At 36.7% G+C, this 12,487-nt stretch overlaps 2 protein-coding genes across 3 annotated transcripts; one reads left to right on the forward strand and one right to left on the reverse strand.

Annotated features, from left to right (window-relative positions):
* On the forward strand, positions 1-5,036 carry LOC100815206 (QWRF motif-containing protein 2). Its single transcript, XM_003555241.4, has 6 exons — positions 1-1,725; positions 3,057-3,176; positions 3,489-3,605; positions 3,697-3,786; positions 4,433-4,540; positions 4,626-5,036. The coding sequence occupies exons 1-6, from the start codon at positions 364-366 to the stop codon at positions 4,704-4,706; spliced, it is 1,878 nt and encodes a 625-aa protein (XP_003555289.1). The 5' UTR covers positions 1-363; the 3' UTR covers positions 4,707-5,036.
* Positions 5,037-6,211: 1,175 nt separating this feature from the next.
* LOC100818414 (mitotic checkpoint protein BUB3.1) lies at positions 6,212-9,834 on the reverse strand. Of its 2 annotated transcripts, none has more exons than XM_003555938.5 (9): positions 9,564-9,834; positions 9,336-9,466; positions 8,270-8,352; positions 7,873-8,139; positions 7,673-7,748; positions 7,419-7,499; positions 6,709-6,787; positions 6,517-6,617; positions 6,212-6,436 (listed from the first exon to the last, which is right to left on the reverse strand). In XM_003555938.5, the coding sequence occupies exons 1-9, from the start codon at positions 9,678-9,680 to the stop codon at positions 6,349-6,351; spliced, it is 1,023 nt and encodes a 340-aa protein (XP_003555986.1). In that variant the 5' UTR covers positions 9,681-9,834; the 3' UTR covers positions 6,212-6,348. The 2 variants fall into 2 exon arrangements, with proteins under 2 accessions (XP_003555986.1, XP_040869220.1); XM_041013286.1 differs by having other exon boundaries at positions 9,556-9,831.
* Between the last annotated feature and the right edge of the window lie 2,653 nt (positions 9,835-12,487).

Here is a 12,487-nt window from a genome sequence, read left to right on the forward strand (position 1 = left end):
CGTTCCTCCAAAGATTCACCAAAACCAAAACCCACCCCAAAGGCTCACTCACCTCACCTGCAAAACACTCCACTCTACAACACAGTATTCTCTCTATTTCTATTTTTATTTTTATTTTCTTTTTAACACCTACGTCTCTCTCTCTCTCTCTCTCTGTGCATCGCTATTCTATTTCTCTCACTCCCTCACTGTTCCTCCCCAAATGCTGAATCTGAACCACACCCACTGATCTACACTGTGGAAGACATTCCCAAGATTTCAGCTTTGGCGGAAGAAGAGCAGAGCAAGCGGAAACCCTCATGAGAGAGGCAATGTGAGGGAGGGAGAAGGTTCCTTCTTTTTCTTCTTTCTCAGGTTTCGGAAATGGTGGCTGCCATTTCGGAAGACCCATTGACCTCTTCTAATGGCACCATCCCCAGAAGACCAAAGGGTAGGCAAGTTTCTTCAAGGTACATGTCTCACTCACCTTCTCCTTCACCTTCACCTTCTTCAACCACAACAACAACTACTTCAACTTCAACATCTACAACGACTTCTTCTTCTCGTCGATTCCCTTCCCCTCTTCTCTCGCATTCCTCCAATTCCTCTACGCCGTTAGTCCCGAAGCGTTCCCAATCGGTGGACCGCCGCCGCCCCCGCCCGGCGACACCGCTTCCCGAGGCGGCGAAGCTTCTCGTGACTTCCACTCGGAGCCTGTCGGTTTCCTTTCAAGGAGAGGCCTTTTCGCTGCCTGTTAGCAAGACCAAGGCCGCCGCCGCCACCCCGCCGCCGCGGAAGGCCGCCACGCCGGAGCGACGGAGGGCTACCCCAGTGAAGGGGGAGAATTCGAGGCCGGTGGATCAGCACCGGTGGCCGGCGAGGACCCGGCGGGTGGATCATCTCTCCAAGAGTGTGGATGTCAGTGATAAGAAGAAGGTTATTGGGAATGGGTTTGGGAAAGTGGTGAGGGCTTTGCAGCAATCAATGGTGGTGGAGGGTGAGAAGAGGAGAGCTTCTTTTGATGGGTTAGGAGGGTTGAGTTTGGATTTGGGGAAAGCTGAGTTGTTGAAGGGTAATAGTAATAGTAATAGTAATGCTAATAATCATAGTAATAATGATGGTGGTGGTGGTGGTGGGAATTTGGTTAATAAGTCTTCATTGGCTTCTGATCTCACTGCTTCTGATACTGATAGTGTTTCCTCTGGGAGCACTTCAGGAGCACATGAGTCTTCTGGGGCTGCCAAGGGCACTAAGGAGCCTCGTGGCATTGTTGTGTCTGCCAGGTTTTGGCAGGAAACTAATAGCCGGCTGCGCCGCCTTCAGGACCCCGGTTCGCCCTTGTCAACTAGCCCTGCTTCTAGAATTGGGGTGCCAAACAGGAATGCTCAGTTGAAAAGGTATAATAGTGATGGTCCCATGTTGTCGCCGCGAACCATGGCTTCTCCTGTCAGGGGGAATGTGAATGCTCGACCTGCTTCGCCGAGTAAGCTTTGGGCGGGATCATCCCCCTCTAGGGGGGTTAGTCCTGCTAGGGTGAGGAGCACGGTTGCCAGTTCTATCAATAGTGGTTCAAGTAACACACCCTCGATTCTTAGCTTCTCTGCTGATGTGCGAAGAGGGAAGATTGGGGAAGATCGGATATTTGATGCGCATACATTGAGGCTTCTGTATAACCGGTATGTGCAGTGGCGTTTCGTGAATGCAAGGGCAGATGCTACATTTATGGTGCAGAAACTGAATGCTGAGGTATGGTTAAATGTGTATCAGGTCATACCATATTTAGAAAGTATTATGGTTGCTGCTACTTGTCTCGGATATGAATGTCTGTTAATATTTTTTTTAGTAATTTTTTTGTTTAATGCTTGTATGTTGTAGTGTGTTTTATGGAGTGGTTTAGATTAATAGGGTCTTTGTCTTAGGAATGCGTTATCAAACTACTTTTGAGAAGCACTGTGCTGGAAGTTTAGGCTGCTAAGGTCTTGAGGTTTCATTTTCAAGGAGATATGCTAGGTTTAAGAATGCTGATTGACTAAGATTGTGAAACTTGTTATAGTTATACTTTTCTATCAAAACCTAGAAAATGTAGATAGTATATTTATAAAAAGTTCCTTGAACCTTCGGTTGCTCCAAGCAAAGAACTGGAGTGATCTCATCCATTCTCCTTGCTTTTAAGTGCTTGGAGATTTCAAATTGCACCATATCATTATGATTGCAGATAGATTGGGACAGGCTCGTTAGAGAAAGGTGTGGAGTTTAAATAAAGATTGGCAAGGTGTCTCCAAAAGTTCTAGCCTAATGTTCTATTCTAAATGTCTTCAGAAAACCTATTTGATTGATGTACATGTTTTATGTATTATTTTAAGAAATTTTCTGACTTCTGGAATGTGCTAGAGAAACTTTTTTTTTTCCTTTTTTATGACCAAGAAATTATCTTTGTTCGTAGTGACTTGATGAGGATGTTGTATAGCAAAAAGTTGTTGTGTAGAAATGTATAAGTAGTCTTCTCCCTTGTTTGGCTCAAGTTCACAACTTGTTACAAGTAGAAGTTTACAAGGAGTGATTCAAATGGAAATGTGAACTTGTGAACCTTCTATCTACGTGGACAAAAAGAACATATCACATACAGAGATAAGGAGTGTCGTGAATGCTCACACACTTAAGTAAGTGTATGTACAGAAAATAGAAGTAGTCGGTGGAAGTGTATATTCTTGAGCAAGATTCTTGGTAGCATATCTTGACCTAATATCTTGTTGGCCTTGAGTCAGGTGTTTAATGAACATTACACCATTTGATCTTACAACACTTTATAGGCCCCAGAAATCCATAGATCTTAGTGACATTCAACAATTTCACTCATTATTTTCTGTTTTTGGATTAAAATTTTCTGAAATCTTTATCCAAAAGTTGTGTTTTCTGCATGTAGATTTGTACTGGCACATTTAATTTCTAGTGTTGTGAAATTATTTACTCCCACAATGTTTAGGATGACAATGGCGATCCTATTGGGTGATAACAGTTACAATACCATCACCAGCTAATATACTGTAGGCTAACCTAAATTATTTTAATTATGGCAGAGACATTTGTGGAATGCATGGGTAACAATCTCAGAACTCCGGCATTCAGTCATACTTAAAAGAATCAAGCTTGTGTTACTGAGGCAAAAGTTGAAGTTAACTTCCATTCTAAAAGGACAGGTATGATTCAGATCTCTGAGCTTTCAATTTTAAAACAATGTGTCTTGTGCAGTGAATGTAACTTGTGGAAGGTGATTAGCTTGATAAAATTCACATTTTAATCCGTATTGCTTTTGTTTTTATTTATAATTGCTTGCTGTTGAAGTCCATGACCTCTTTATAACTTGATGCAAAGTTGATGAATTGACAATATTTTAGCAATTCAATATTGTTACTTCCAACCATATCTTGTAAGGATTAAATGCTATGTTTACTCGAGAGTCATAATCAGCATTCATCAATTCAATAGAAGTTTATTGTGCTTGGTAATAGATTTCGTATTTGGAGGAATGGGCCCTTCTAGATAGAGATCACTCCAGTTCTTTGCTTGGAGCAACTGAAGCTTTGAAGGCCAGTACCCTCCGTCTTCCAGTTGTTGAAAAAGCAATAGTATGTTCTACTTTTCTTTTTTGATTTTTTTATACTTTGCGCACTTTTTCTAAATTAGACTGTTAAATATTAAACTGTTTTTCTTTATCAGGCTGATGTACCAAATCTAAAGGATGCTTTGGGGTCTGCAGTTGATGTGATGCAGGCAATGGCATCCTCAATATACTCTCTTTCTTCAAAGGTGATTTTTTTTATATCTTCTGTATTTTTTATTTTTTGTAAGGTGCAGTGCTCTTTTAATTAGTCATGCAGGTTGGTTTCCTATCCCCGATTCACTAAATAATCATCTTACCTTTTAATGTTTATTTTTTAAAAAAATATAATCAAGAATGAACTGAAGAGTTTTGATTCAAATTGATGTTTAAGCACAAACTTTGAATCTTTCATAAATGCAGAAGCTGTAAAAGATCAAGGATTAGTAGTTTTGAACTAAACTTTTTGATACATACTTGCTACTATGTGTGTGTGTGTGTAAGCCATTCTCATCCTTGTTTTTTTAGTATTTGATGTGCTGCTGTGTTGCATGTCAGTGTCCATTTTGTCTGCTTTAAGCTCTACTTCCTTTGGGGGAGTTCCGAATGCGTTATAATTTTTTTTTCTTCATTCCTTTGTGGCTTGGCAATTGTGTTTTTAACCTGTTTTGAATTTGTTGATATATGGTTCCTTGGATAAGAATATAGGTGCAATAAACCCATGATTGTTGCCTTGGTTCATTTCTGGAACCATCAAGGATATTGTTTTGCTTTCTGTGGTTGGCCTATTGGGTTACAGATAAGCACATGTTTGCACTTCTGGTAGTATATCTAAAAACATAGAGTTTCTAGCAGGTGGAAGAAACTAACTGCTTGGTGGCGGAAATCCTAAAGGTGACATCAAAAGAAAGGCTTTTGCTTGAACATTGCAAGGAGTTTTTGTCCTCGTTAGCAGCCATGCAGGTAATCATGTTTGCTTGAAGCTATCTCATACTAATATGTTGTATCAGTATTCTTATTGCTATTTTTTATCTAATATTTCTGGCAGGTCAAGGATTGTAGCTTAAGAACGCATATGTTACAACTTTCTCGCGTGCCAACTTCCAGCTGCCTGACAACACGTGTGTAGAACTGATCTTATTTGACAACTCACTCTTAATGCTAACACTACTCCAAGCCTTTTATTTTCCACAGGGTGGAGATATAACACAGAAGGTAATAAGAATGGAATGGGGTTAATCGCTGGCTTTTGGTGTTCATTTGACATTTTTGAAACATGTTGCGGTCTTGTATGTCGTGTGTAGTATCTCTTTGTGTCTGAATATACAATTTACAAAGGAAAAGAGGTGGCTTTTCACTCACTAGTTAGCTAGCTGTATACAATTACCTTGTCATTTGAGGAAAAGCGAGTGGCTATGTATATATCTATATATGTAATCAACTAATCATTTGTTTGTTAGGTAGTTTGTTGCTTAGATCTTCATTTGAATCGCTGGTATATGTCTATTGTATCTTGTCACTATAGCTTTAGCAATCAGAGACATGACTTTCACTTATTCACGAGGGACTGTCAAATTTCTAGTCGGTGGGAGAATGGATGTTTAAAGATGTGTTTATGATCTTTGTTGTTGTAAACAAGTGAAAACGTGATCATGATAACACAGCCAAAAAGCAGTACCTAACCGTCTGTTTAAGTGAAGATAGCAAAAATAGGCTTGCTTCAACATGATCACATTAAGACTTTCAGGACAATTGTTTCACTTTCCTGTACGAAATTTCTTGTGTTTCACAATTGTGACAGCTCTTCAGCCATAGAACAAAATGAAAATGTACGGAGTAAGGCACCGTGATGAGAACGAGATTGTTTCCCTCATCCCGGAAAAAAAAATTATGAAAACCACGAAAACGTGTAGATATATATTTTACATGAAATAACTAAGTTTGATAGTAATATCGTCCAACGAACTTAGTTTCTCAATTGAAGTCTTTGTAGATAGATGTTGTTGTCACCAAAATCAAACAGACGACTTTTAAACAATTAGCGTGATGAGCGGTACTTAAGATTGAAAAAGAATAAACAAAGCAGCTAGGAATACACTCCAACCACAATTTCCTGCCAATATTGCAGCTTGACTAAGGACACGTTGTCCTTTTTAATGTACCCAGTAAGGGTAAAGTCGTATCTATATTTTTTTAATACATAAAAAACTTTTCTTCATACATTCATATAATTTTTTTTGGATACATCTGTCCCCCCTTATATTATCTTGAGATGTAAAGGATTAACTGGATTCCATTATTTGGTCAACCACAGATGTTGGCCTAAATAGGACAAGTTACTTTTTTAATACTGTGCCAAAATTGAGGGAGAAGTACAACATTCCTAGTCTCATCAGTTTCAATTTTATTTTATTTTTTTAATTGAACGAGAGACTGTAATAGGTCTTCCAAGGAAAAAGGAGAGGTAAAAACAAATGAAAAAAAGAAAAGAAAAGCAAAGTGCATTGTTAGAAAAAAAATCCTGCACACTCACAATTCATATTTTGCACCTGAGCCGACTAAACTTAAAGGATGTCTATCAATTTTAGTTTACTTTTGACGAGAATAAAGACAAAACAATAGGAGAGCCATTTCTGACAGATACCTGTATCCAACAATTTACCTAGCGCTCACAACATTTTACAAGTAGTTTTTGGTGTTCACAAAGAGCAAGTGCAACAGTAGAAAAGAACAAACGAAGAAATTCCTATTTTCAAAATGGCCATCAGGAATCAAACTGGTGGATTGGGATAGACTTTGGGTTTCGGCTTGACCTCAATCTCGTTTACACTACGAACAAAGATAGCATCTTGTTCTTGGCTGAAAAAAGAAATGAACAAGTTACTTGAAACTAGCACGTATAATATAAGAGAGAAAGTTCATAGTGAGAGAGAGCATACCTTTTAGGTCCATCTTCGAATGTGTAACTTGATGCAACAGCCAACAGGCGTCCATCTCTGCTAAACGAAAGTGCTGCAACGCTAGTTGGATATTTTGAGTACTAGAAGAGAAAACAGCAATTTAGTAACCGAATCGATTACCTTACGAAAATTCTGGTCACTCAAATTATGCAAAGCAAAAAGGAATAAAACCTGGTATAGCCTCTTCTTATTGTTTCCGTCCCATACGTTAACATACCCGTCACAACCTCCCGTGGCAAATGTACCATATCTGCAGACATTTTTTATCAAGCATTTTGTTAATAACGATTGGGTCAACATAAGTTGGTAATCCTAACATGCACAGCTGATAACACCGTTTAATTTCAAACACCATTTAAAGGGTAATCACAGGGTTTTATCTTTGGAGCTCTTGAAATTTTAAGGATTAGAGAGGGGGAATAGAGAGTGAATACAAGGTATTGGATGGATGTAAAACAGAACGCTCATCAACCACTTTAATGTATTTATATACTCAAACTACATCTGTGAAAAAACATTTGTCCCTCTATTTTGGATGAACAAATCTAAACCAAGAACAATGACTCTGTACTAGGATCCCACCATTGGAGTCTTGGAAAGGGTAGATGTGTAGGCAATCTTACCACCACAACTGGAAAGATTGCTTGCAAGATTTTAATGCATGAACTTCAAGTCACAAGGAAGCTATTAAGAAAATTTCCTTAATATAATTTATATTCATATTTCTCTACAGGACCCTTTAAAGATACAAGCTACAGCTATTGACACTGTAAATCCTAGAGAAACAATTAAGCGAGCAATTTAAATCCTTTCTAGATTGTCTCGTTCGTTATTCATGGAAATAATAAAATTCAGGTGGCAGAACACTCTAAAACACTTACATGGGGTGGAATGCAATTGCATTTACAGGATAGACAATGTCCCTTCCAGCTTCTGATTTCCTGTGACACTTGAAAGCATATCTGCATGAAGGTTAGACAGGTCATTAACAGGTAAAAGTTAGTGAACATATATGCTGTTCTTCATATGCACTGTTGTACTATCATAACATAAGTATGGACAAGAAGTTCAAAATATTCATATCACAAGTAGTATTAGAAAGGGATAACAAAGTTGTATAAAGAGAAATAAATACTTTTTTGCTTGGCTAGCCTCTGAGAGGTCAAAGAATTCCATTGCAACCCGGCCCTCAACAGAACTAAGTGCATATCCTGCACAAATCAGTTATTTGAGTACAAAGAATAACAAATATCTTTGCAGAGAAACATAACAGAAATCAGTGTGTCATCTTCAGAAAAATCAATGACTGAGTTATAGCCATCAGTTAAAGTTCACCTGTTCCATTAGGGTAACAGTGCACACATCTGGTTTGATATTTTAAAGAAGATTCTCTTCTTTGTTCAGGTTGAGACATGTTTCTCAAATCATAGATATTAACATGTCTTCCAGCTGTTGCTACAACCAGACGATGTCCAACCAGTGAGAGAGAGTAGACACGCTCGGCTTGTGGATATGTCCCAACAAGTGTGCGCTCTTGGCCACTTGCACCTCTAGGGTCCCAACATTTCAGGGTCTTGTCCCAACTACCAGTGATCAATTGCCCTATAGTGACAGACAAGATAGAAGTAAATATCCTTTGAAGAGTGATTTCTTTAGTTCAGGAATTAAGTGACCTAGTTATTAGTAACACAGATGAGATGAGGTCAGCATTATAGAGATAGAAAGGAGAGACCTGCGGCATATGAGTACTCAACACAACGAACAGGGGCATCATGCCTTCCCAGAATATCCTCTTTGTTAGAGCTGAAGACAAGCCTGGAACATGATAATATGAAGTGTTAATTACTCTCCCCTCCACTTAGAGATGAATGCTCTCTCCTCCACTCAGAAATGCTTAAATTACACTTTCTCTCCTCTTAATTTAAGAATTACATTTCCTTTTCCATAGGGATGAATTGTGTTACATTTTAATCCATTCTAAATATAAACTAATCTTAAATCTCTTTAAGTGGTAACCAGCAACGGTAAGCAAGCCTCTACCAAGGGGAGTTTTTTCTTGCTGCAACTTCTAATGTTGCTGACAATTAATTTTGGACTTTGTACAATCAAATATTGGAATTTAGAAGATAAAATGTTGCTTTATATACACATAATTTTAGGGTAGGAACTTAACTCATAATCTTTGTCTTATTTTCTTAAGTCCGAAAACGGGTAGTTGGAATTCAAAACTAACTAATGGTAAGTAAGGAGAGTCACAAAAGGAGAAGATTTATTCACACAAAGATGAGATAAAGTGTGAAGCATATTAATCTCTTGAGAAAAAAAAAAGACACTAAATTTTTAAATAAAAAGGAAAGACTCTCCTAAAAAAAATAAAAAGGAAAGACAATGTAATTTCCAATGTCATGGGCAGTCAACTTTGAACATCACGTAATCGAATTTTGGACTTCACAATATAAAATCATGTTCTAAAAAGCCATAACTCATAATTTACACTTCATCTTCTGAAGTATTTTAGCCAACAGGAGGGATTCAAATCTAAACTAACCAATGGTATTGAGAGTCACAAGAAGAGAAACATTGAGAGCAAGCGATTAAATTAACATTTGTAGTATAACTCATATCAATCCATCGTAAACAAAGCAAATTAAAAGGAAAGAGAATGTAATTTAAGGATATATGAAGGAGAAATGTGTAATTTAGTTATCCAGGTATAAAGAACAACACAACTAGGTCACAGGGTGAAGAACAAGACAAGTAGCTAAGTTTGACATTGAAGAAGAGAGTGAGTAAGTGACCGTCTAACAGTGTTGTCGGCGGCGACACTGAAGCCGGAGGAATCATCGTGGAAGCAGCAATCGAGGACGGGACCAGCGTGCATAAACTCTCCTCTCAAGACATTGGCACTGGCATCATACAACCTCACGCTCTAAATAGAACCATCATCAAACACACACAAATCAATGGTATACATATACTAACTGAATGAAAAGAGAGAAGAGAGAAAGAGGAGCATACATACAAACCTTGTCCCATGAGGACACAAGGAGATGATCGCTGTGATTGGAGAATCGAAGATTGGTGATGCCGTCCAATGGAGGATTCGACAACTCTCGCCCCGTCGCGGGCACCGCAGAAGCCATGTCTGCGATTTTGTTGAAATTTGAAAGTTCTGGGGTGGGAAGGGAAGGTTCAAAAAATGGATAAATGTAAATTACACCGACTAATTCCGGAAGAAGCGCGTGACCTAATCAATTTTCAAAACACAAACCCCCACCCCCCTTTCTTTTTCTCATATTCAAGATATATTAATTATTTCCTTTAACTATTTAAATAAATCAATCATTTAACACATGTTTTGTTAAGCATTTCGATCCAGATCTTTTCCATGTCATATGATTTTCTATCTCTTCAGAAAAACTTTCAAGGATAGTTTCAACCTCTTTTACTTACTTAATGTGATTATTTGGGTTTGAGAAGTAGCTCCAAATACAGAATGAAACAAAGTTTAAAATATGTAGAATTACAAATGAAGGTTGAATATAATGAAAGGAATAGTCTTTCTTAATATGGTAAATTAAGGTTAGAAAAAGAATATCCATAAAGTAATTTATCGTCAAATATATTTGCTACTGTGAAGCTCAATTTGAAATATAGTATAACCTTTATTTCAAAGTATAATGTTGACTCTGGTCTTTTATATGATAAACGAATAACTAAGTCATCAAAACTAATAAAAATAATTAAGTTAGTTGTTTTAATTAATAATAAGAATTTGAATTTTATTTCTAAAATACCTATAAAATTAAATAATTTAAGTAGTAATTATATTTATTGACATTATAAAATTATTCAAAGAATAGCATTTTCTACCAATAAGTGTAGCTTATAGTATTATTATTAGGCGAATAATGCATTCATTTTTATGAATAATGGGTGAATATCTAGTTAATAGATTCCACGATAAATTAAGAATATAAAATGAAATTAACAATTAATACATTCAAATGTAAGTGAGGAATAACACGATGGTCATTGAGTTACTAGAGGATACTTTCTCCTGAAATATGGAGTTATTCGTTGTTGTTTTTTTTTTGTTAATAAGAAAAAAATAAAGTTAAACAAGGTCATACTTAAAAAGTTAAATTCAATTGACAAAGACAAAAAGTGTTCACTCTAAAGTACGTGGACTTCGGAGGATAATTGGTGGCATATGCATATAGCCATGAGCCATCTCAACTCAATGATAATTGGTTACATCTCGAGATAGAATCTTGCATTAATTAATTTGAATATATAATAACCAATATTGAAATATAAATAATTGGACAAATCACTAAAAAAAAAAAACACCTTTGGCTAATTTTTCTACACCTGTTCTGACGACGTTTCATTCTTCTGAGCAAGGTGGGGAGAAAAAAAGAATAACCTTAAGGAGAGGGTACCAAATATAGCCCGCGGTTCCTATTAGCAGCACAAATAATAATAATTTCATTGAATCAGCCTCGTGTTGTTTCTCCGTCATTATGATTTTATGATGGTCCATGACCGCATGCTCTCTGATTATTTGATTACCGAATCTTCTTTCAGAACTTGATTATTCACAAACAATACCAACTTTATTGTAAGCAGATAATATAAGTGCTATATAGATTGCAACAAATCTTGTATATCATGAAAGAACAAAGTACATTGATAGCATCAGCAGCCAGAAGAAGGAGAAAGACTCTTCGGATGCATGCATGACTATTAGTTAATTACCAAGGCCGTTAGTTAGTTACAAACTGTTAGTTAATTACGGGTTGTAGCAGCTTGAACCCAATTGTAAATAAAGATACTCCAGCATGAATAGAATGCAGAGAAGAATTATGAAACACTTGTTTAATGTAGTTAACATAACATAAGAGTAATTTCGGTTCATAGCATACATCCAGGTCGATTCTCATTCAATCAAGGAAGCCTGTGGCCATAGAATTTTCATGTATCAATATTTGTTCAACTAGCCAATGTCCTCACCAGATCTCTGACACATCAACCACATAATTTCCTAAAAATTAGATTGTATCATATTATTTAAATGAGAATTCTCCAAAGGAGAATATATAATTTTCATCCCAATTTCTGAGTTTAATAGCTCTTGGCTTCCATTTTTAGTTTCTAAGCCCACCTTATTTTTCCATATGAGATAAAATTGAATTATACCCCTCAATATAATGCTAGTCACAGCAAATGTCGCATGGTTTCACTCGTTTCTTTTGATTTATTTCATGAAATTGAAATCCAAAAGCTAGCCTCATGCTGAATCACCCATCTAATTCTCCAAAATTAAAGTTGCAAAAATTGCCACAGCCTCAAGCAAGCAAGTCCATGCCCAAATGGTAACGACTGGTCTTTCACTCCAGACATGCTATCTCAGTTACCTCCTTAACGTATCTTAGTGTTAGTGTGCCTTCCGAGATTGTTTTGTGAGCATCCATGCCATATTCCTCGTTAACAAATATCACAGTGTTAACTAAATGCAACAGCATGCTGTGTTCTTTTGCTTGTGTGCTAGCTGCGTTGCGCCTGTACCATGTACCCGTTGTATGAAACCAAAGAGGAAAAAGCAAGGAACAATACGAAAGGGAAGTTGGGAGCATACCCAGTATAGCCAATCACTACTGTTATGCATCCTTTGTTTTGTACTTTTTCCTTTCTTTCTCTCTCTAAAGTTGTTTTAAAAGTTTTTTTTCTCTCATTATACTATATGGTTATTAATAACTCTCTTTTTTTTTCTTCATTAAAATCTTAAACTGAATTTTTTGTCTTTTTCAAATGTAAAAATGATAGACAAAAGGGGGACCTTTTAATTAATTATTATTTTTTAATTCTTTTAAGTTTATGTAAAAAGAAAGAAGGACGAGTAATATAATAGAGGAAAAGAAAGAAAAGATGATTAAAAAACAAAAGA

Source organism: Glycine max, chromosome 20, assembly GCF_000004515.6.
Source record: "Glycine max cultivar Williams 82 chromosome 20, Glycine_max_v4.0, whole genome shotgun sequence".
Lineage (NCBI taxonomy): Eukaryota > Viridiplantae > Streptophyta > Magnoliopsida > Fabales > Fabaceae > Glycine > Glycine max.